Source organism: Gasterosteus aculeatus, chromosome 18, assembly GCF_964276395.1.
Source record: "Gasterosteus aculeatus chromosome 18, fGasAcu3.hap1.1, whole genome shotgun sequence".
Lineage (NCBI taxonomy): Eukaryota > Metazoa > Chordata > Actinopteri > Perciformes > Gasterosteidae > Gasterosteus > Gasterosteus aculeatus.
Window position 1 is genome coordinate 11,446,736 of NC_135706.1, and position 25,406 is coordinate 11,472,141.

General features: G+C 43.3%; 2 protein-coding genes across 3 annotated transcripts; both read right to left on the minus strand.

Moving 5' to 3' along the window:
* Positions 1 to 146: 146 nt before the first annotated feature.
* fndc4a (fibronectin type III domain containing 4a) lies at positions 147 to 12,145 on the minus strand. Of its 2 annotated transcripts, none has more exons than XM_040160750.2 (6): positions 11,512 to 12,145; positions 5,642 to 5,757; positions 4,818 to 5,022; positions 2,792 to 2,881; positions 1,636 to 1,769; positions 147 to 910 (listed from the first exon to the last, which is right to left on the minus strand). In XM_040160750.2, exons 1-6 carry the CDS (start codon positions 11,585 to 11,587, stop codon positions 869 to 871), a joined length of 663 nt encoding a protein of 220 aa, XP_040016684.1. In that variant the 5' UTR covers positions 11,588 to 12,145; the 3' UTR covers positions 147 to 868. The 2 variants fall into 2 exon arrangements, with proteins under 2 accessions (XP_040016684.1, XP_040016682.1); XM_040160748.2 differs by having other exon boundaries at positions 4,797 to 5,022.
* Positions 12,146 to 16,360: 4,215 nt separating this feature from the next.
* On the minus strand, positions 16,361 to 22,058 carry blk (BLK proto-oncogene, Src family tyrosine kinase). Its single transcript, XM_040161265.2, has 14 exons — positions 21,905 to 22,058; positions 21,200 to 21,286; positions 21,017 to 21,113; positions 20,804 to 20,834; positions 20,229 to 20,316; positions 20,028 to 20,126; positions 19,817 to 19,920; positions 19,564 to 19,713; positions 18,974 to 19,126; positions 18,682 to 18,861; positions 18,151 to 18,227; positions 17,418 to 17,568; positions 17,169 to 17,300; positions 16,361 to 17,088 (listed from the first exon to the last, which is right to left on the minus strand). Exons 3-14 carry the CDS (start codon positions 21,110 to 21,112, stop codon positions 16,886 to 16,888), a joined length of 1,464 nt encoding a protein of 487 aa, XP_040017199.2. The 5' UTR covers position 21,113; positions 21,200 to 21,286; positions 21,905 to 22,058; the 3' UTR covers positions 16,361 to 16,885.
* Positions 22,059 to 25,406: the final 3,348 nt, after the last annotated feature.

The window sequence follows — 25,406 nt, forward strand, 5'->3', positions numbered from 1 at the left end:
GGTGTTAAGCCACTTTATGTGACTCTTCTTTGCTGTAAGCCAACACTTGATGCACTAAATACATGTGTGTGACAGATGAGGAGCAGTTTGTGTGTGAAAGTGCTTTTCCACAGTGGAAATGTACACAAAAACTCCTTAACATTAGCTGCGACTTTGTGAAGAAGGTTTATTTTAGAACTGATGTGAGAAATAAATACAATTGTCAGGTAATGAGCACGATGTGATATTAAACACTGGATGAACGGTGTGTTCTAAAAGCAGATTGAATAGAAGAAAACATGAACAGCTTCACAGGACTGCAATCGGGTATATTTCTCAATTTTTAGGCATCTAAGTTAGAATACACATCAAATGCTATTCTACAAGGACCTGCATGCAACTTTGGTAACTTAATACATTATGTACAGTTTCTTATGAAATGTGAAAAAATACAACGCTATCCAGAAAATGTTACTTTAATATTATTATCAACAAAAAAGTGTTTGTTTATGCAGAGCTTCCTATAACAGGCGAACGTGGTGGCTAATTGCACATGCCAATATCAAAAATACACTGTGAATTTAAAGGCATGAAGACCGGCCTCCCAGAGATGATTGAGTGTTCAGTATTGCAATAACTTGGCATCAAAGTCATCGTAACGTCACGTATACGTGCATGCATGTGTTTTGGAAAGACGGCCTCAGACAACCTCACTGGCTGATGACGAGCCAATGAAACACCACCTTCCTTCCAGCTGGTTTCTTCATCAGTGAGGAAAGTGGTGAATGTATTGATTGTAGCGGCGAGAGAGAGAGAGAGAGAGAGAGAGAGAGAGAGAGAGAGAGAGAGAGAGAGAGAGAGAGAGAGAGAAATGTGTCCTTCCTTCTTCTCAAACTTCAATGATGTTGATAGACGGCACAGAAGGATGAAACTGCAACAGACAAGTTAAATATTATTTAGAATTAGTGTATTACTTTCCCCACAAGATTTGGGCATAACAAAAGAAAGAAATATATTTATTTCTTGTTGCATTTTAGCCATGTACTCTCACTACTCGTGAGAACGTCTGTGACATTTAAATCCAAACACCTATTGAGGACTGGTAGATAAGAGAGAAGCCAACAGGAAGAATCAGCTCCCCTCAGCTGCTTTCAATCTAAGCTCAATAAGTTGCTTTATGATTAAATCCCAGCCAGGTGTCAACACTCCCAATGGAAATAACCTTGATTATAGATCAGCTACAACCGTATTGGAGCTTTGATCTGTTTCTCACTCACCCTATGACCTACATTTCTCAAGGCATCAACTTGCCTTTTCCTTAATTTAACACCAAGCATCTCACGGTAAAACTCTCAAACCTAATTTACACAACATACTGATGCTTGGAGAGGTTTTTACATCTGTTGGAAATATTAACATGTATTTCCACCCTGATGGAAAATGATTTGACGAACTGCTATAAAGCTAAAAGCTGAAAACACTGAAACACACCCCATACAGTAAGTTGTTTTTCTTTAAAGGAAACCCTCTTTCTATTATTAATGCACACACACATAGAAATTATATTTGCAAATCAAATCAGTTCATGTCTTGCATTGCTGTTAACCTATTTTATGTGCGCTTAAGCTGCACTTAAGCATCTTCTGGATCTCTCACCTTGCTCCTCAGCAGCCCTTCGCTGTGGTGCTCCGGCGTGCTCCGCTCTGACGACGGCTTGGCCTTCTCCTTGCTGTTGCTCGAGTCGTTATCCTTGATGATGTCATACTGCCGGCAGAACAGGGCGATGACGGCTGGGGGCGGGAACATGTGCGACACAACATGCAAACGAGGACAGGAAGTCAGTGGTCGGGGCGGCAAACGGTCCCTTACTGAGCACGTGCAGAGGCCGCGTGGATGATGGAATTCTGCTCCCGAGGGAGCGCGACGGACGGGCCTCCGCCTGGAAGCTTTGGAGCTCAGCATTTCTCCGCGTGGCGCGTGTGCCTCACAATTAACGTCCTGGCTTCACAGAGGTCATGCATTTCCACGAGAAGCCATCATTAAATATTCAAAAACTAAGACGGGATTCTGGTAATGAAAACTAGGGAGCTGTGAGACATGAAAAGCTAATTATTTAATTAACAAATGATCTTTCACGCATCATTGTAGAGGTGTCTAATGACACACTTTCCTCAAAATTTAAAAATGCAGTGTAGCTGTAGGAGCTGTGATGACAAAGTCGTAGGCGAGGCAACTTGCCCCGATGGATGCGCCACATGAGGTGCTTTTATTCCTCCGCTCCCACTCTGCGCAGCCTCCACGTTACTCTGGTTACCCTCATTAGTATTATTCAACATCTCGGGGGCGGGGGAACACAGTCGCTGGCAGGCTGTCAGATCCGCCACTTTTCATTGCACCTCAGCACTTCATTAATCAGCGCACTTCCTCAAAGGAGTAGAAACTCATACGCGGATGGAGAGCTCGGTCTCAGAGAATGCCTCGGAAAAAGCCCGATGTTGTCCTGACGTCAGGCTTTTGGCAGATTTATTCTTTCAGATTTTTGACTTCAACTCCCACTTAGGGATCCTATTTGTCTTGACTCCATTATTTTGGTTTGTGAATGTATTTATGTGACTTTAATACAGTGCAAAAACTCCATCAGGTGAGCACCATTAGTCTACATCACTGAGGCTGACAGCAAATATAAATAGAATATGTATCTCTAATCAAGCCATAAATAGAACAGTGACAAAGAGTTTATTATGGAGACATTACCTATTATTCATGACGCATGTCCATGTCCGCATGACAGCTCATCCTATTTAAAACTTACCTGCCCACATGACCAAGACCACCACGATGATGATCATCTCTCCAGTTTGCAGGTGGCGGGACTTGTCCAGGCCCTGCACAGTGGGGTCATCTACGAGAGAGAGAGACCGAGCACATACGGGACAGGTTCAGTCACCACAGGCTCCTAAACTACTGACAACCTTTTCATCTTAAACGTCTTCTACATGAAAAGGGGATTTGTTAATAATGTGAGATCTTAAACCCTCATTTTAGGGGTAATAACCGGCGAAAGTGGACACATCCGTTATCTCTAACGACTGTTATGGCACTGATAATGTTAGAAAATGTGGTGGGCATTACCGCAGATGAGTCCCGTATCATTAATCCTTCTTTGAGTGGATTGACTTTGGTTCTGTTTCCACTTCCCAAAGCTATCTCTTAATATATCTTCTTTATGGAACTCTTCCAGGGCGCCACTCATCCCAATTGCCTCTTTTAGTGAATCCTAGTTGGCAAGAAACTGGCCCTGAAAGCCTGAAACTCCGCTCGCTTCACACGACAGCTATTACGGATTGGGCTTAATACCGTCTGGGTTTTTTTGTAATCTTGGAGGCTGTGTTGATGGAAAGAGAGACAAACTATATCCAAATCAAAACAAATGTGTTATTTTTCTTAGATTCAAAATTGCCTTGACTGTGTGCAGAACGCTAAATGCAAATGTGACATCAGTTCGATGCAATATGTTTCCTACCACAGCGTCAGTGAACAACATTTCCCAATGACACATCTATGTGTATTTCACGTTGTTGCCGATGCCGCGTGGTTCTGTGCTGCAGCAGAGGATGAGCAGATCGTGGTGCCGTCGCTGCACCCGACAGTTTGTTGTGAGATAATTAGTTGACCCTGTTTCTCCACGAATCCCACAGTGTTGTTTGGAGCTGTGAACCGTGTCGGGGGGAAACTGCTCTCGCGAACATACACGTTATTTTCCTCTTGCTTTATGTAGTACGTGAGTTTTTTTGTATGCACTGTGACTGTTGGTTGGTTTTCCTGGCTAATCACAGAAGGAAAGAGAATCCCTCTTAAATTGATTCTATTTTACTAAATATGTGGAGTTTGCAAATCTGATACAAAGTGATTCAATTAGTGGAATATATAACAAAAACCTGCTTCCCTGACCACAGCACAGCACACAAAGGACACAAATAAATAAACTGATTAAAAGCTTTCTGTGGAATAACGCAATTGAAGTAGACATTGGAAAGACATATTGATCCTTGGAAAAGAAAATCACAGTATCATACTTAAATTAAAGCTCTTGCCAGGAAATACCTCGGATGAAAAAGATTGGTTCTGAATCCAGCTCAGGTGTACATTCAAAGGCGGAGTATGTAATCACATTATCAAAGGGAATTGTATTGAAGAACACATAGAAAGCCCGATTGATTCATGGGTCTCGCGGCTCTCGCCTTTAGGAAAGTCTGGAATATGCCGCAGATCAATTCACTTTCAATCGAGGCACTTGGATCTCTGAGAGGCCACCGGGATGCAACAGCCAACTCCATTAAAAGGGCCTTTTAAGCAACAAAACCAGCAACATCCTACACAAGAAAATCCATATTGCACTGAGGCACATTAAGTGCTATGACGAATACATATGTGGACGTTGCCTCCAAACATTGGGAACATCCTTTTTAGAAAATGTCAAGAAACACATTTCATTTTCATAAAACAACGTAATTGATATTATGGCTAAAAGAGGTGTCTCCAACTAGTATGTTGGATTATTTCATTTGTGCAATTGAACTGGTGTTTTTAAAAGCATATCTTTTAGGACGTAGGATATTCTCTATTGTTTGTCACATTTCCTCGAGCTGAGGAGCACAGACACTGAATCCACAGTGCTTGAGACTGTGTCCAAATCCGCATTAAGTACCCGGAGGGACGCAGAGTTGCATAAATTGAGCAACTCAACATTGTGTTTTTAACGAAAAATATAAACGTTCAGTGCAGGAGCCCCTACTCTCAACGGTCATTTTAATTACCCGTGTCCCCGAGCAGCTCACCCTGATTGGAGCTGTTGGAGGGGAAGCGGTCGGTCTTCTTCAGGGTGCGAAAATGGACCTTCTTGGTGGCCTGGCTCTCCCCGTAGAGGCCGATCGACTGCACCTGTATGACGTAGTCCGTCTCCTCCTCCAGGTCCCAAAGGACACAAGAGCGGCTCGTGGTGTTCACTTCTCTGATGAACCGCTGCGTGTGTCCTTCCTGCCTCTGGGGTTGCAAGGGGGACACAATAACCGGTCCATGAGGGTGATTGCCATGCGATGCGTCCCTCAGGAAGAGACGACGCTCTTCTCCAAGAAGCATCGTGGTGTAGATCTTCATAGCATCGTGCAAAAAGCTAAAAGAAATCATTTAAACTCCCTGTAGGGCGTGATAATGTGAGTTGGAGGTGACCAGACGGCGTTCAAGGTGTTTGAGAGCAACATGCTGGGTAGTTTATCATAATAACAGTTGGCAATTCTGTCTCACCGTGTGGAATCTTGACTGCGGGGTCGATACTTTGATTAATTTAGACTGCAAGTGCCCTGAATCACAAGCTCTCTGTGTCTCAGACTTCCTCTTTGACCTTTCAGAATTTTATTCCAGCAATAAATATTTTATTTAAAGAAACGGCCTTTCTGCATGCCAAGCAAAGCTTTACTAGGCTCCTTAGAATATATGCACCTGGACGAAAACACATCTTTATTCACTCGTGGAACTTTACTCCCTGTGTTTTGTACAAACTAATGATACGTGATTATAAGTGTTTGCTGAGCGCACTCCAAATGCCGTTTGTCTTCAACCATCCACAATCTCCCTGATGCTCATTAGAAGTTCCGCACAATACCTGTTGCGAGATTGAGAAACCAATCACAATGTCCCCCTCTGGAACCTCCCAGGAAACGGTGGCCGAGTCGGCTCGCAGGTGCGTGACGGACACGTTGACGGGAGCCGGTGGTCGGTCTGAGGGTAACAGAAACAGAAAGGGGAGGGAGGGGTCTGTTAATCCACCCGTTCTAAATTATCCAAACCGCGTGTGTGTGCAACCTGCACCCTGCACACTTAAGCATTGAGCTGAGCTCATCACATTTGTCTCTTTTTAATTAAAAGTGTCGTCCAGATGCGTATGTGGTCGTGTTGGTAGATGAACGTAAGCGGAGGGAAATAAAGCGGCACTCTGAGGGAAACTGGGCCGGTCAATCTCGTCCCAGTGAAACTGTGGGACGTCATGAATTCACGGCGACGCCGAGATTTATTGCACTCAATTACATTGCCGTTGTTCCTCTCACCTCCGGGAACCACTCTCAATGTTTTCGTATCCACGGGCTTTAGACCAATAAACCACCAGCTCTCAGCTGCTCTGTGCTGAGGCCTCACTGCTTTTACCATCTTAACCTTTGCTACTGGAGGATTTAAGCATCTAAGCAAACAAACAAAAACTCATATCGTCGTAAACATCAACTGTTTTACTAAGGCAGCATTTGTGACATGTGACAAATCCATGTGTGTAAAAATAGATACAGTGTACATCATGTTTGCCCTCTTAACGGCCTCGTCTGTCAACCCGTCAACACAGCAGTCGCCGTGTCTATTTAACGTCCGACCCCCTCCACCCCGTCGAACCGGGTCACCTTACTCCGCCGCGTCGCCTTACAGCCATCCGTCATGATTTGTGAGTTGAGAGTTGATTGAAAAGTGGGACAAAAAGGCAGAGAGGCAATCGGGGAGGAGAGGCAGAGTGTGGCGGATCTAACAGAGGGGGCACAGTACGGCTTCGCCCCCCCCTAGCGATTGCTCGGGTAATATGGGATTGGCTGGTGTAAATGGGGAATTTAGAGCCCATCCCGGGCGGTTTGTCGTCCATGTAGGCTGCAACAGACTTCAGCTGAAGCAATGTTGAGACCGCCGAGTGTGTTTCGGGCTGACAAAAAGAACCGGTTCCTATGGGGACGGCATCAGAGGACATAATAACCTCCTACGTGCGTCTCCCAATGAGCTACAGCGTCACGGCTGCTCGTCAGTGGTAAGTCACAGCCCTCCACTGCGGTTCACCACAACGAGAGGGGTAATCGACAGTTGTCCAGTAACAACCTCTTCCACCAACCCGCATGGCACGAGTGTAATGACCCATAACAGGGTTATCTTGAGATGGACAGCCCGTGCCTAGAGGCACAGGCATGATGAAATTTGAGAAAGAAAGGGACACAAAATGATGAAATCAGGAGGCATTTTAATGCGTCGGCAGCTTTCTAGCTGTGGGTCCCTCTCCCATCGCTCTCCTCTTATCTCCCAATGTCTCCCCTTTCAACCCTCCCTTTTTTGGTCTCTTAAGCTTCCTGCTCGTGTGTCTGTTTTTATCTCGCAGACAATCTATGATGGCCTCTGTGTCGGGTTTTAATAAGGTGACATTGAGGCGGGCCGTAAGTCCCTCTGGTCAGTCGGGGCGTATCGATCTCCCCGTCTCTGCCCTTGTGACCTCATGACCTACGGCGGGAAGGGGTCACGGTCAAACGCAGGCATGAGGCTCGGTTCCCGCCCCTCACAACGCGCTCCCAGATTGGTTTGTGGAGCGGATTGAATGAATGGTGAATAAAAAGCCGGCGAGTAGCTTAGACGGTGGTGGGGAGGGAATTAATGTTAATGTTTTAATTAAGACAAGAGGGAATTAATGTTCTAACTGTACAGTTAGAACATTAATTCCCTCTTGTCTACACATGTAGAGAGAGCGACGAGAGAGGAGGGTTTGGAGGCAACGCCGGTATCGAGAGGTTAACAGGTCATTTTTGTTTCATTTTGGCCATTTAATGAGAAGATTATTTATGGAAGCGAGTACTAATGTGCTGGGATAGATGTGTATATTGTCCTCAATCTTTGGAGACCATCGGGAATGAGTCATACATATATTTACAATAATGGCTGCTGATTCATAAACAACAATTCATCTATTTTGTGTCATGAATATGTGAATATTATGCTAATGATCTTATAATAGAGTCTATTAACAGCACAATTACATAAAACATGTCAGGATATTAACGCGGAATGGACAGCGTCATATTTCTGAAAAGCCACATAGAGGCTTTTTATTTTTTGCGACTACACAACGGCCAATACACACTTACGAGGTGATTTATTGGATGGGGTCTGACCGCTCGACAGCTAAACAATATGAAGCTTCAATGTGCGTCGGACTGTAGACACACTTCAGGTGTAATGTTTATCCAACACAGGACACATTAGTTTTTTTGCATTGATCCTCTTCCCCGTGCTCCCGTCTACCTCGCTTGATGTTCCCCTCAACGGTGATAAGTGTCATTGGCGATACTTCGGCGCCTGTTATCGGCCACGTGCTCCGAGTAGCCCCGACTCCACCAACCTCAGATCAAACAGCAACATGTCACAGCATCCGAGGCGTCTGTGTATGTACACAAATGGTAAAGACAGGCCAATCACAGCGTGCAGCCAACCCACAACGCCCCAGCTGATCCGCCTCAAACCGAAACACGCGGCGAGATGCTGGAAGTGGGGGTGAATCTCTACACGTCTGGCGAGCCACGTGGAAGGGAGCCCAGTTTGATCCATTAGAGCGAGGTATCATATTTGGCCCTCTATGTTTGCTTGCGAAGCCAAATAGCTCAATGCATCCTGAATTATAATACACACAATTAGTTTATTGTTTGCTTATATTATATATCGACAGGATAAGAGAAGAGGTTGTTTTCTTTTTATGGTCAAACAATACCATTTTTTGATTTATTCTATTAAAACGACCTGTTTTCGATCACACGCGCCCATGTGTTGTGAGTATAAACATGAAAAGAATCTTCTGCTTGATTTACAACCAACAAACTCATCCTCCCTCTTACGCCCGAGGAAAAGCATTCAGTTGGAAATCCATGGCCAGTGCAAAAAGCAATACATCTGCCTTTTTGTGTTTGGGTTTTGAAGCTGATGTGGGTTATTAAATGAGAGCACTCGTGGACAAATACACATTTGCACCTGCAGGGAGGGGCAGTTCATCTCCGTGTTCCAATCATCTTCACTATTCGTGAAGAAATGCGGTATCTGGATGCTAAGAACCCGTCGTAATTCAACGCATTTCAGTTTGCATCGGAAGTCTTCTGCAGATTGAATCCAGTTGATTCTTTTGAATGATTTTTCAAGTGTACCACGTTGTTTTGTGACTGGGTATATTTCAGATTAACAGAAGAAGCTGCCACTTCTTCATTTTACAAACAGTGTCGATGCCATTAATTAGTGCTCAGCTCATTATTCTGCAATAAATGTTAAATGTTCCAAACGATTGATTGCACAATAAACTTCAAAAGATGCATAATTCATATTGCTTCAAATACTTTTAAAACGGGAAACGCTCAGTCTCAATTACCTTTAAACTAGTGACAGTTTGAAGAGCTAATTATAAGGTAATAATGCAATCCCTTGAAAGAGGACATCTTAACTGACATTTTATAAATGATGGCAATTAATTCAGAACGGGTGCCTGGATTTTTGATATTCAGCCCAGGAAATCTTCAAACGGTGGATGTGTTTCAAACCCAGTCGTGGGAAGTCCAAATGTTATCTGTTGCACAACAGGAGTTGGTCCCACGGCAATGTTGAGCAATGTTGCGCTGGTTTTATCGCAGCCTGAGTCCTCTCTTTTCTTTTTTTTACAGTTTAATCTGCAAACCCCTTTTCCTTCTGCAATCTTGCCTCACCCTGTGGGAGCAGTGGCGTCATGTGATTAAACATCTTTCTCTACTATCCGTCTAGTGCAGCGCCGAGAGTATGAAGCAGCCATGTAGATGGATGAAGATGGAAGGGTTCGCCCTGCCAGGTGTGGCTCAGTCACATGCGTCTTCTTACATCTCAGGGGCCCCGTCTGGGGTTAATGTAATCACTGGCCAAATCCCCTTGCCTTTTAGCAGCAAGCTAACGTTATTGCATAGCGAAATCTAAAGGCTGGCCTGCAGTGGTTGATTGCAGAGTTTGTACCATTCATTATTTTGGCTTCATTGGTATGTTGACTGGTTCCAAGCGTGAGTTACTATATTATACAAAAACATATACAATATAGGATTAAACTAAATAGTTATGTGCAAAGTGTCTGCAACGTGCCACATGAACAAACATTGGCCCCCAATGATGGATTGAGCTCTAATGCAGAACGTCGAGATGTTGAGTGTGTGTCACGAGCTTTATGAAGAGCAGATTGCCAATTTTAAGATTGATATGAGCTTGGCTATCCAAGTAAATCCAATAAATTCTATTTCCATATGTGCCATTCGCCCGACGGTGTGGGTGTTTGTTTTCAATGCTGATTTTCAGATAGTATGAGTGTAAATATTATTGCCGACATTCATTTCCGGTTTGGAAAAAAACACATTTTCTAGGGAAGATCGCACTAGAACTTTTCTCAACGCAATTCACATATTGGAAACAAATTTCTGATTTAAATACATGATCATGCAGAGAAAATGTCATGTGAATAAGTATTGCTGGATGAATGAAAGGCTTTGAGAACAAATCCTCCACCAATATGCAGTTTTAGTACCAGTCTCAAGTTATTTAAGCAAATTCCACTTATTAAATTAGAAGATGCAAATGTTTCCGTTTCCTGCTTTGTTGACATTTTTATGGACCACCACACAAACCAAAGAAGCTTACAATTCATTTTGAGAGGCCTCTGAATGCCGATTTGAATCCCACTGTCTCATAGCGCACAGGATGCTTGCAGTAACGAATACGACAAGTGTGTCATCCCGCTCTTGACAGCCCCCATGCAGAACTCCGCTGAAATCAGAGATGCTTTTGTGTTTCACAAATCAGCGTAGGACGCGACAAAAGCTCTGTGTATTTGTATCAGCGGCACACCCACAGATATGCAGTGAAGTGCCAATCTGATTTTCACAAAGCGCTATCACATGCCTCGCTCTAGTTCCCCCGAGAGGCGAGGAATAATAGAGAAAGAGATCCTGTAGATGAACACATGCAGAATATGTCTGCTGCGGAAATAGGAAAGATCCATTCACATTAAGTCTGAAGCTGAATAGGAAATAGAAAGAATGCAAGTTATTATAGGGGTATATCCCTTTTATGATCTGGAACAGTTTTTTCATTGGTGCATTACTGAAAAAAAAGAAATTGCATTTATTCTGTTCACCCGTGATAGCTTTTAAATATTTTCACAGGTGCCATCATTTAATAATTAAATGTTCCTCTTTTACCCAAATAAGATAGAAAGTGTCGACACAATGATAAAAGGCTTGATGTGACTGTAGTGCAGATTATCTTTTTGGAAAAAATGAAAAGCAGCGTTCTTGCTCTAAATGTGCTTATATGTGTTTGTTATTAGATGCATGAATGGGGCAAACTACCAAGGTTATTCTAGCTGTTATTATATTGATGTGAACCTAAATCCATTGTTTCCAAGCCGCCCGTCTTAAACCTTAATCTGATGGTAATCAATTTTATTTACTAGATGAGGAATATTAGGTTAGTAGACCCGAGCAAAAGAGAAAATATATCTTGTTTTATGTTTATGAATGAAAGGTGTAATTAAGTGCATTACCAAGTCAGATCAAAATCCAACAAAGGCCGGGTTAGACTACCAAACGGGACAGCTTTGTGCTACTTTGATGGCCAATGGCGCCTTTCAAAAGGCTTCAAAGTGAACAATAATTGTTGTGACTCCTCGCTCCAGACGCTCATACTCACTTGCTGCTACCAAGAACACGTCGCTGCCAAAAAGCAACAGGACCACGGAGTTAACCAGGACCAGCAGGCGAGCCATGTCCCCGCCGTCGCTCTCCTCAGGTTATAAAGCAGATCTCTAATGCTTGAAGGGCAACTCAATCACAGCAGCTCAATCTCAACATATTGATGAAATAACGCCGGCGGCTGGTCAGTAAATAGATAACCAGTGAAAGCAGGTGATAAACGATGTCTTCCCAAACATTTTCTCCAAGGCTACCGGCGAATTCTTCATTTAGGTGTGTTAAATCCACCCAGTCCTCCAACCCGCGGGTTCTGAGTTAAATGCGCTGTCCTGAACCGCGGATGTCCATCCTCCTCCCGGTGTGCACGGAGAGCTCAGGTGCGCACAGGTCGGCGGACAGAAAGGACGCGCACGGGCTCGTTCAGCACCCTGGAGAGCTCCGCGGTGCTGCAGACTGCCCCCGCGGTCTGCCACGCGGCGCGCAGTTCAATTCCTGCAGACCCTTTCCCCGGTGGTGAAGAAAAGAAAAAGCACCTTCCACGCACGAGCAGCACCTCGGACCATCGGGTTTCTCACACTTTGCGCGTCTCCTCGAGTACGCGCGCAGCTCCCGCGATGAACGTCCCGCCCACTAGGAACACAGATGCGTTGGTGCGTGCCAATAGCCAAGCAGCAGCTGGTGTGCAATGCAACAAGGTGATGTAGTGATATTGGGAGGGGGGGGGGGGGGGGTTGAGGGACATTGCACGAGTCGGAATGACTTATCTGCTTACCATAAACATAAAATAGTGGTATTGTAGTGTTGGTCCAGTTCTTTTAACTTGCGATGAGAAATGCGGTGAGCATGAAGTGTTTTATAAGCAGCTGTTTTCGCGCATGCGTTGCGTGTACAAAACCCCAACAGCTGCAGCAGGTCGCAATGATTCTCACCCGCCATACGTTGCGCAATCCCACCCCCCTCTCCCCTTCTCTCCCCTCGCTCCCCGAGACACCACAATGTTATCAAGAAGATGAACCATGTTGATAAGCTGAGCGCATTGCCTCGTGGGAACGTAATAGTGCTTGTCTACAGGAAATCTGACAAGCCACGCACGCTACTGCGGTCCGATGATACAAGGTCATTAAAGTCAGCAACTGTGTTGTAGACTTATGATTCTGAATCCCATCATGCAAATGGGATTTTATGACTGCATTGAAAACATAAGCAAAAGTAACAGATGGAGGCAGCATCATGTCGCCTACCTGTGTCCGTTAACAGCCTTTTAGTTGATGTTTTCCCCCCTTCTTTGTGGGGTTGCCATGGTTTCCATGTGCTCACCAGTCCTCTGTCAGCTTGAGCAGACACATTTTTTGCTTTCTATTTGTATTGGACGTGAAGAAGCCTCCTAATCTAAATAAATGCTTCAGTCATTCGACAACTTCCTCTGCAGTTGCATCGGAGTCTGCCATAATCGAAGGCAATCAGAAGAAAGAGCTTATTTTTTAAGTCAGAATGCTTCATAATTGATCAAAGTGGTTGATTTCGGAATGATTACTAGCAGCAATTAAAGAAATTAGAGAAGGTCTAACGATAACAACAGCTTCAATCACGCTGAAAAGGTGCCTCAGGACATTTAATGAACGGAGCCGGACCGATCCATACAAGCAGTACTCAGGCTTTTTAGCTTTCTAGCTTTTTACTTTTGCACAACAGCACTCAACACATCCGGCACTTTAGTGCTGCGTCATTATAATGTCGTTGGGGTGTTTGTTTGCACATAATTGCGGGACTGCACTATAGTAACCCCTGCTGCATCTTTATGTTGTGAGTCATTTTGGTAAAACACTAAGTTCTGCTAAGTGAATTTACATATCGCCGTGCAGGTTTTGGAATACTGAGACGGAGATTTTCTATTTAATAATTGATCACAGCTTTCCATTAAGTCAGAGTCTGACATTCCTTTGCAGCACATTTTGTGTTTTACAGATTGCAAATATTTACAGCGAGTTTTGCCATGAGGATTTAAAGCATTTATTGTACTCAACATGTCTTATTTACCACTGTTGATAGTAGAATAATTTGACTATTATATATGTAGTGATTATATGTTCTTGATGTTAACACCTCACATTAAGGAATGCATCACCTTCCCATTACCTGAGTGACAGATTTATCTCTTACACTGCAACATGGTAATGATTTCATCCAGGTGGTGTTCAACAAGCTTGTCTTTAATGAATAAATTATGCATTAAGTGCAGAGGATATTTTAAAAGAGAGAGGGGTCACCTTCAAACCCCTTCTAGGGGTCTGAACCTCTGCTCCCTTTCTTTGTGTCCCATTTTTCTCAGAAAATACCTAAATTAACTTCAGCTGGCAGGAGGAGAGACCCAAAATACAAATTGCTTTGTGTTCGGTGCCCAGAAAAGTAACTTTATAAGTAGTGAGAACTCAAAATGATAGGCAGCGATCCAATAAGCGACTCTCCACTCTCCTGACGACTCTCAAGTACTTGCAGAATTTGATTTGTGTCGTTATGCTGGATGGCAAATGGACTCTTCTTTATTCTTCCCATAACTCAAAGCGCTTTAACACTGCATGTTACCATCCGCAGTCATTCATACACTATGACAACTCCACTCTCGGATTCTTCTCAATTGCTTTTCTTTTCATGACTAGAATGTCAAATATTCCTAGACACATATGTCCGTGACACGAGCGTTCCAGATGTTACGTAAGTCTGCCACTAGATTTAGCTGAGAGATGGATCCTCGCACCAATACCAGAAATCGTTTATTAGTCCGATACTTCATATTGTTATAAAACGTATTACCTAATTTCATCCTCTAATGCTAAACAGAGGAGACAGTAAGTCTAAGATACTATTAAATGCATACGTTTCAGGCTACAGACGTATCCTTTAGTACCTTTTACTGCACCAGCGCACATATAATTCATTTGCTTGTAATTACCGGTGCCCTTGGTTCATCATTGAGCAAAACCATGGTGGCCAATTAGCTGGTACATTTGAGTGTGGGGGGCCGGGGGAGGGGGAGCGGTTCCTGCTGCCTCGTGGCTTTAAGGCTTCCCGGTAAATGAATTGACACACACTCATATATCAGAGAAAATATCAAACTAGCAGATGGTTTCCTAAATCTTTGCCAATCATCCTGACAAAAAAGGGGATGCAGGGGTCCATAAATCACGGCCTCGCCACAGTAAATATCATCAGCATGAATGGCCTCCAGCAGACTTCATTTTGGTGCGAAAAGGGGTGAATAAAGTCAACCTGATGTACCGCACATCTCTGCACAACGTAAGAATGGCCTCTTCATCTTTTTATTTCGCTTAGAGAAAGTGTTGTGGCCTTTTTTTGTGTTTGTCGCTTGACAAATGAGGTGTGGAAATAATATTTGTTTTAGTTGTTTGCCAATTTTAAAGGTTAAGGGAATATTTGGTTATGAATGATGTATACACAAGACATCTTTTGTTTACAAGCCCTGAACCTCTTTGTGTGTTAATAACGCTCATTTTGCTAATCGCTTCTAATACATCTTTGCTCATCATCATCATCATCATCACAAGGCCTTGCATCCATCAGACACTCTTGATGGATGGACTCCATTAACATGATGACATCAAAGCCCAGAAGACAAAACATGTTTATAAGGAGCGTGATCCCAATTCAACGCCTGTGAAAAAAAGGCAACATTATCGGAAGATGAAAGCGCATCTCTTGATGTGCTCGTCTTCGCCGCGTTACCTTGGGACGATGCTAATGAAGTGTTGCCTTCTGCAGGGATCACTCATCAATCTGTGTGTGAGCCGTCATTATTCTCCTCAAGCAGCGCGGCAGTGATGAAGAGGAGGAGGGAAAAGAGTGATTAGGCCTCCCAACCTCCCCCCACACGCCTTGTCATACTGTCTCAACATCGCGGCTCCTGTCGAGGTGACGCTGCTTATTAAAACAGCGTGGGGATTAATTTGTAGTCACCTCAGGTCATCATCATGTAATGATCTGCGCTTGCATTGTTTTTTTGTTTTTTTTAACTGTAATCAAGGAGCTGCGTCCCGTAACATCCCCATTATTTTACACAAATATTTCAATTTATGCTCAACTGATGGATTCTTAGTATTTTTGTTGGATAATCCACCATCGTTGCACGTGGTTAAACAGCAGAATTGGCAAAGAAAAATGTCATGGTTTGCTGTGAGACACTGACCTCTGCAGGATGAGTATTATAATACGTACGTTTGATATTAAACAGACAGTTAGAAAACCTCCAAAGTTATTATTGAATTTTGAATAGCCTTTATTTGTTTATAATAAAAAGATAATTTGCCATCGCTGTTTCAGAAAGTTTTGAGGATCAACAGGAAAGCTGTCTTTAACCAATGGGGTATGGGGGGGCGGGGGTTCTAACTGTGTGGTATTTGAGGAATGCTTACTCACACTTCCTGTTTCCCTTCCACTCAGGAAGTGGCGGCGTTTAGCTCTTGGCTGCTGCGGCCATTCCACTTATGTCTTATCATATCGAGATGCCATCTCGGGCCCCGGCGGATGGGTTAGCTCGATGAACCACTCTGACCTTTGAAGACTTCTTTGTGACGGCACTCATCTCTCACACAAGCTAGCTGCAGAGTCAGTGTTACAACTTTGAGTTTCTATCTCACGTCGCCTGCATTTTCCTCCAATCACAGATTTAAGTTAAAAATTCCAGACTCATTCAGTGTGGTCATTGTGTTTGTGTACGTGGGGCATCCTGTGCATGCAAAGCCTCCCTCAGAGGGCCGTCATCTTTATTATGAGACGCAAAAAGAAGCTGTTGTGTTTAGCGTACTGCATGAGTAGAATGTAAAACCATGTGATGTAATGTAAATATTTTTATTCACAAAGAACATAGATGCAAGTATAAATTGTCGTTAAAAGGCCTTTATCTTTTTCTGTAGCCGCTGGCGGACTGAAGGAATTTAAAAAGTGCAAAGTATTGTACATTTAATCTCAGGCTGCTTGTTTTCTCCACCAAGCACATTATTTATCTGTAACATTACCTGAGCGGACTTGACTTCCTCGCGTCCAGACGCCATCCTACTTCATGTGCTGAAATGATGTTTCCACGCTCCAAACCGCCGTACATCGTCCCGATCAGGGAGGATGTTAAAACGCTTCCGGTGTTATGAGCTGCTGCGCATCAACGGCTTTGACATCCACTCAAAGGGAATGCACAACCTATGCGTCCATTTCATGCGTAAAAAACAACTATGTACAAACAAAACCGTGATTTTAAAAGAATTGTGTTTAGTTGGTCCTCATCCGCTGTTCATTCAGGTCCCGCATCTCTGCTTAGAACATGTTGCTGTCTCCTGATCATCAACAGGAAACCGTTTATTTAATCAGGGCTGCATCTCATACTGTCCCTCCGTGGCGATGAAGTAGTCGTTGAGAGTGTTCTGCAGAAAGTCAAAAGTCGGCCGTTCCTCCGGCTTCTGCCTCCAGCACATGTTCATTATGTCAAAGAGCTCCTTGGGGCAGGCGTCCGGACAAGGCATCCTGTACAACTTGTCCAGGCTGCTGATCACCTCTGGGTTTGTCATTCCTGATTAACAAAAAACAATATTTAGAATACCATTACTACTACTATGAGAATTTTGTGCAATTTCTGGTTCTTCTCCTTACCCGGGTAGGGTATCCTCCCATAGGTGACTATCTCCGTGAGCAGGATTCCAAAGGACCACACATCCGATTTGATGCTGAATGTGCCAAAATTGATGGCCTCCGGAGCCGTCCATTTGATGGGAAATTTGGCACCTGGCGACCCAAAGAGGGGGGCGGGGGGAAGTAGAAGAAACTGTGTCACTGTGTGTGTCCGAATGTGTGTTTACTCCTCTTAATTCATAGAACATTCACAGCGGGGAAACACTGCACCTTCCTGAGCTGTGTATTCTGTCTCGATGATCCTGGCCAGGCCAAAGTCTGCTATCTTGCACGTCAGGGTGTCGCTGACCAGGATGTTGGCTGCACGCACGTCTCGGTGGATGTAGTTCTTCCTCTCGATGTACGCCATGCCTTCAGCTATCTGTGGCACGCAGAGGAAGAAGCTCACTGAAGGAATTATACGATCAAAGTCGGCAAGGTTTAACACAATTTGAACCCATACAGTAAATGGACAGCAACAGCTTGTGTGTCCCTGCGTGTGTGTTAATGGCAGCAAACAGGGTCTAACAGGATGCGCCGGCTCTCAGGAAGCCAAAAGGAGGGGCGAGAGAGTTCCGAGGGAGCTCACTGTAAATGGAAAAATAGCAAGGTTTCCTGTCCGGATGTTAATAATTGACGTAGCGTGAGGTTTTCAAGCCTGACAAGCAAAAGCTTCACCGCGGAAGCCACGCGGCTGCTTGCTGCTGTCAGTTTCCACGTGTATTTACACCATAGCCGGTGTCAGGGGCGCCATACCGCAACAGATATTCAAAAGAGAAGCGCGTGGGTATAAATAGCCCTCAAGGTTAAAATACTTGTTTGTTCAACAACAGAAGCGAAAAACATTTCTCTATTTCTACAATTAAAAACCAAATTAGAAACGGTGCGTGTTGTGAAAAGTCGACATGCTGGATGTTTCCGAGCATTCACATTCTTGGTAAAGGTGTGCCGTTATGTTTCCCACCTGAGCGGACATGTCCATGAGCTTATTGAGCTTCAGCTTCTTCCCTTCGTTTGATTTCAGAAAGTCCAGAAGACATCCTGCAAATGAAAGAAGGATAATTGGAACGCCAAGAATAAAGGATACGTTTTCATGTGGGCTGTTAAACTGGAAGCAACCATTTATCTGTGATGCTGCTGCAATTTGGGTGATACACAAGTAACTTTAGAGTAGCTGCTCTTACATGCAATGGTGTAAACACCAGCCGTTTACAATTAAATACCACAACCGTGCAATAAATGTTATACCCGTGAAGCGTTTTGATGTTAAACATTCTTCAATAAGGTTTTTAGGTCATCTTTTATCCCTACCGTATTAAAATTTTGCTCTCTCCACAACAAACTATATACTATTCAGTATAATCAAATGTAGTCAAAAAGGACCATATAATAACAATTAGTCTCATCCTCAGTCTCATTTATTGTTAAATATAATTGAGCTCAAGATGCAATAATTAATCACATTGCCTGTACTGACAAATGGTATTTGTCTTACCATTGACCATGAACTCGGTGACAATGAGGATGGGCTCCTTGGTGACCACGGCGTGGAGCCGCACCAGTCGTTCATGCTGCAGCTGCTTCATCAGGTTGGCCTCCTGCAGGAAGGCCTCGGGCTCCATCGTTCCCTCCTTCAACGTCTTGACAGCGACCTTCTGCGTGTTCTTATAATAACCTGCGGCAGAGATGAAAACGGGGAACTCAGCTGGCTGGCCTCTATAAACAGCCGTGGCTTATAAAATGCGGTAAATGACCGGAAACAGGCTCCCCTCTCCGCCGTCTCTCACCCATCCACACTTCTCCAAACTGCCCGGCCCCCAGTTTTTTCACCAACTTCAAGGTTTCTCTGGGAATCTCCCACTCGTCCTGCGCCCACGGCGGCTCAGGCGCCTTAACCTTACAAGGGGCCTGCAGCCGCTGGCACAAACCGTCGGCTGTACCTGCACCCAAGCAAGGAACACGCGGATGTAATGAGCAACATCTATGTCTTCTTTTTTTTTCCATGCCAGATTTAGCTTCTGATAGGGTGTCGTTCCCCTAAATAACCCAGAAAGCGTGTGTTCCCCTTTTTTAATGCGTTGCTGGGCGTTGAAAGCCGACCTAAAGTTCGACCTTATTATCTTGTGGTTCAGTCAGAGGAGTGGAAATATGTTCACTCCTCTCAAACCGGAACTGCATGAAGATAACTTCCCCTTTTAATTCAAAGTCAACGTCTCAACAGTTCTCAACGGTATCATCAGTGTTAACAGTATTATTGCAGACCCACACATGACGTGTGTTTCATCATTGATTATAAATTAATAGTTTAAAGGCTTTAAGGTACGCAGATCTGCTTCGTTTTGCGTGACGAAGGCATCAATCAAAGTGTTTTACTCACCCGTGTAGTAATTGACGAGTTCCTGCAGGGATGGGAACGTGTTGGTGGGAGCGATGTAGTATCCACCTTTATCCAAACAGCGGATCTTGTAGTGTTTTACCACATCTCCTTGTTCTTTCACATAGTCTCTGACTGACAGCGAGAAGGAATCTAGTGGGAAAAAACGAGAAGTTGTGGCATTAAGATTTTTTAATTTAATTTTGCCTCTAAGGTCAAATTTGTGGTCACAGTAAAAGCGGCGGATGGAAGTCACCTTTACAGGTCTCACTTGCTCGAACTATAAAGGCTCCCGGTTTATTTCCAGGAGCTAAAAGCAGTTGTTCGGTCTGTCTTCTACTCACGTCCTTTAAAAACCATCTGCAGAAGACATAATAACAAACTTTTTGTAACTAACGGCAAACCCATACAAACGTTTTTTAAATTTCATAGAAAAATCTGATAAATTGCATGAAATTGACTCTTACTTTTCCACTTCCAGAGTGTCTGCTCTGGCTACATAATTACAGGGTATCATGCCCTCCTCTCCAGTCGTTAACGATTTAGCCAACCACCATTCTCCGTTCCTATAAAACATTGCACGTCCATTTCTTTAGGTTAGAGGCGCAAAGAGGTTCGACCCACCACACACGCTCTGCATGGTGGGGAATACGGACGACGCCACTTACTCTTGCAAAACCTTGAATTTGTCTCCCTTTTTGAACGGTAGATCGCTGTTGTTGGTCGCTTTGAAGTCGTGTTGTGCCACGAACACGTCTAAAGATGAAAAAAAGGCAAAATTTTAGATGAGGAAAGTGTTGCTCTGCAGGTATGCAGGACGTTATATATGGTTATACATGGTTAACTATCCAGAAGAATGCAGAATAACAACCAATAACGTTTTGGATGATAGATTGGCTTCTTATATTACCATTAAATGTATTTCTTCTGTATATTCTATACTGTATTAGTATCTCCTCATAAGAACTACATCTATTCTTTACATTGGGAATTTGAGCAACTCGTTGCTTTCTTTTTGGGGGCTACATTTGAAAGATAAGTAAGCGGAAGAAGCATAGAGTGTCGGTGCAGCATAGATTTGACTTTGCATAGATTCTCATCTTTCCCCTCAGATGATAACAGAGGAAACACAACTTAAGATTTCCATCGCTAAATGTAGCCTCTCTGCTCAGTTGACCACATAAAGGAATGCTTAATATCTTTCGGTAGAAAGGTTGTTGAATGTTTTCTGGTGAGTGATTACCGGTATCCGAGCAGTTCTGTCCGCTTTGTGCCTAGAGAAGAGAAAAATGTGTATATAATGTGTAAATAATTTAAAACTGTCCAGTACGTCACTTAAAACATTGGCAAATAAATGAGGTAATTAACATGGATTAATATCAAATAAATTACATTACTTTCATCTTTAATTTTCCAAGTAGCAAAACTTATTTTCCTTTACAACTGGTCCACTTACGATGTGATTCGACGGGTTGGAGGCCTCATGGTTTTGTTTTCCTTTGTAGAAGTTGTCACCTTTTACTCTTTTCTGGCCACTCCAACTGCAGCCCATCCTGCATTTATGATGGCCATATTTTTTTAGTCTGACCACCCTGCAAACCTGCAGGTAGTTACTGTGTGTTGATTTGTGTGCTCGTACCTGATGAAGCAGATGAGCTCTACTGGAACTGGTTTCCTTCGCCTCTTCTCCCACTGCCGGCCGCGCTGTGTGAGTTCATTCCCAGTGCTGAAAAACGTATTTAGTTTCACACAAATTAGCTCAAAAGAAATGCCCCTCACAAGGGGAAGCGGAAAATATGTTTTCAGCTGAGATAATTTGTATTTTTAGATTCATACACGTTATTTATACTTGTGAACATACTATAAATAATAAATAACTGACAAACTAGATGTGAAAGCATCTAGTTTCTCATTTACGGTGCAGCTGTAACGGCTGTTTCTGAATCTATTTGAAGAACTTTTAGTTGGATGGTGAATTAAAAACAAATAGACGCTTTAATTTGAACAAAACCGTTTGTAGTTATTATCTAAGAAAACTATCTTTACATTTCCCTACTTTTCACACACACTATATATCTCTATTTTTGAGTGTTAATTTAATTTCATTGATGATGTCACAATATAGTTTAAAACTGCTTGTGTGATGAATGATATTTTATAGTCTTATATATATATATAAAAATAAATTATAGCTGTTCTGTTACGATTATCTTTAACTTCACAGCTTCTCAGCAATTACTATGTCAGTCAACTACCTAACGTTCTTTAATTCTTTCTCTATTACATAGTTATTTATTGCCTGCACTATTTATTGTGTGGTGTGAGATGAACAGCAGATAAATACCTTGAACTTGTCCCCCGTCCGTCGTCTTTACATGTGCTCCAGATATACAATGTCGCAAATTTCCTTATTGAAACCAACTGTCAGTCAGTGTGTCACTCTCACATGTGTCTGTACAGACGTCTCTCTCTCGCTCTCTCTTTTGCTCTCTTTCTCTGCTTTCTTCTCTTTCTCACTCACTCTCTTTCTCTCGGTGAAGACCAGGGCGTCCCCCCGGGGGAATACATTGAGTTTACTGTAAATAGAGAGCATTTTGTTTATTTTATTTATTTAATTCCTTGATTACAAAGATTCCCTCACCTTCTGACTGAACGTCAATTTGTTTTTGTTGATCAAACCTTCAATTGCTGGACTTTCTGGAAGAAATTCTTTGTCTTGTCTTGTTTTGTCAAATTTCAAAGAGAAGGCGGTGTATAGTTGTACATTAAAATGTGTAATATGTAACAGTGGCATTTTTCAAATTACATAATGACATATTTTTTGAGTGGTTTATTCCACTGTATTGTTTGTATGTACATGTTTATGACTGTTTATGACATGTTTATTACTTTTGTAAAGCAGTACACATTCTTGCCACAAGATGGACAGGTCGACTGTTATTATAAACCCACATATTCACTATTGATATTGGAATATCTGCACACATCTGTAATGGAAGTCCTTATCTCTCATTTTAACATCAGTGCCTAATGTCAAGTAGTAGAGGATACACATGCTAAGGTCTAAGACATCATTAACAGGAAACTTCTGAATGCATTTTTATTTCCATTTCACTTAATTGTTATTACACAAAGAAGAGTGTGCATGTAACCAGAGAGCGATCTAAGACAGGTTCAACACATGAGCAATAAACAAAGTCCATGCACTGCTGAGGGGCTCCGTATCCGGTGGATTATCCCTAAAGTGGGCACTAGGGGGCGCAGACAGTCTTGTCTTCAACCCTCACTCTGCTGAAGCAGGTCCACTTCAAGACCCTTTCAAGTTTTTCCCAACAGCCATGCCATTTCTATTAATAGATAACCCTCACATTGACCTCCTGGGTAAAAATGATTGAATAGAGTGTTGGACTTTGGGGATTTCTGTTGCGTAATGTTTGTATATCTGTATCTGGGCCGGAGGAAGGGGGTGCGGATGTGAATGCAGATGCAAAGTCAGTGGCATTGGAAGAAAAAAAGAATTGCAAGCTGATGTGCGGTCAATCTATCAAAGTATAACAATGCTTTGGCTTTTCACACCACACAGCGCCGTTAACCAGGTCTTTCCTATTCTCACCACACAATGCGCTGAGGGGGGATTACACCCCTCTTCCACGGCAATGGAAACTGTAAACACACAACAATATGTCCTTGAGATATCTGGCAGTAATTATGACCCTTGTATTTCTGGTTTGCTGCCTAAATGACTTTTAAATGCTATTAAGGAGGAATCAAAGAGCCTTGTGAGGAAGATATCATTCAGAGTACGCTGTGACCTATAAGTGCGGGGAACAATAAATCTTACAGCACCGGAAGTGTTTGTTTCCTATGGGGGGCTTTATACAACACGCAACGTGGGGATATTACTCTCTGGGCAACACTTCACAGGTTTTTGTTTGGACCACCTGTGCTGTGTGTGGGGACGGTGCAGCGCTGTAGTTCTCTGAAGAAACAACCTCACTCCACCGCACACGCACACACACACACACACACACACACACACACACACACACAGGCTGCAGGTGCATGGCGAGTGTTATTGAGTGCGTCCTGGTTGCTAACTTCTCCTGGTTTTCCATCAGCCCTTGTTTTCTTCCCAGGGCTTGGCGGATGCTTGTGTACGGTCCTGCTGGGGTCCCCAGACATTGCATCCTGCCTGCAGAAGGGTCATAAGTGGCCCCACAGGATAACCTGAACAACGGTGGGAAAGAAAGGGAGCGTGGGTCTACTTTACCCGCGCAGTTGTGGCCAAAAGAACAAAACGCTGCCAGTGAACTGCTGTTATTAATGTGAGTGTGCACTGCATGTGTCCGAAAACCGCTCTGCGTGCAGATGTGTGTGATAGTTTGTGGTCAGAATGGACATTCCTGATGTAAAATATCAATTGTAAATTGAATGTTTAATATTGGGTAAACAGGAAGTTTGTCAAGCTTTAATTTATTCACGCGTGCATAGACACACACACACACGCCCGCACGCATGCACGCGCACACACCTCAACACACACTTCTTTTGATTTTGATTCCCCTCCACATTACAAGAGGCCCCTCTTTGACTTCCTGTGTGTGTGGGAACCGTTTGTGTCGTCTGTCACACTCCAAAAGACAAAGTGATTGTCAATAAACAACAATTGAACTCATTCAGCAGACACACCTGCTGCTCCTCGGGGATATTCACCCCTTCATACAGCCACCAACCACACTGCGTGTTTAAAGGAATTTTAGTACAGTGAGTCCAATTTGTTACGTTTTTTGTTCTCATATTTTGTCACAGTGAAATGACTCATTGCTCATGAACTCGTTGTCCCTCAGTGTGCAGCGTGGGTTTGCAGTCCTGCAGTCGGCAGCAGGTCTGTGCAGCTGGTCCAGAGGCAAGTCGCTCTGAGGGTAAACACGGCCGAGGGAAAGCCCCCTTTTTTTTTTTATTGTGCTCCGGATGACGTTCCGCACTCTTCCAGTGTGTGACGTGGAAATCGCTCTGTGCCCGCAAAGCAGGTGCTTCCTAAAAAATAAAAAATAAAACTCTGCTTTTTTTTCCAGAAGATTCCAAGATTGGATTCATGTAATCAGGAATGCGGCATTGACACAGAGCAGATGGTGATGATACGTATTGAAAGAGAGGAATAGAGGAATAGTATTATTATCTTGTGTGACCGTCACGCCTCCTCATTGAGGAATAACTTAATTCTACATTGTTGACGTGTTGGTGGCTTTACATACCCGACGCTGTGTGGTTATGCAGTCAATCAGAGTGACACCAATTATGTATGTCACATGACCACGGGAGACTGCAAATGGAAACGCTGTAAGAGTCTCATCCATCAGTTTGTCTAATGGCGCTGGCACAGCGGAGGGAGTGTCAAAAGACCGGCTCGCGCACTCATTCACCACCGTCCCTCAGAATCTGATTGTACTTGTGTTGAATATATGGGATGTGTTCAAGTATCTTATAGTACCGAAAAGATCCCGTACCAACAAGAAAATGTCTTAATTGATTGATGGTGACATAAAGTCCCGAAAGTCCCTGTGGTTGATGATATTGGATCAGCAATAGTTTCAATTCTTTTTTTCTTTAGATATTGATCATTTTAATTTAATGGAGTTTTACACTCAGCTTCACTCTGTGTGGAAACATTTGTTATTGGAGTCCATTTCAAATCGCATGGCACATGTTCTGTTGTAGCTGCTTATGACCATTTTGCATTCAATATACTGTCTTTCAAAATAGTACTCACACGGTGAACTAGTAGTAGTAGTGTCATGTTTTCATGTTCCAAGTGATTGGTAATGTGTAAATGTGTGAAGTGAGGA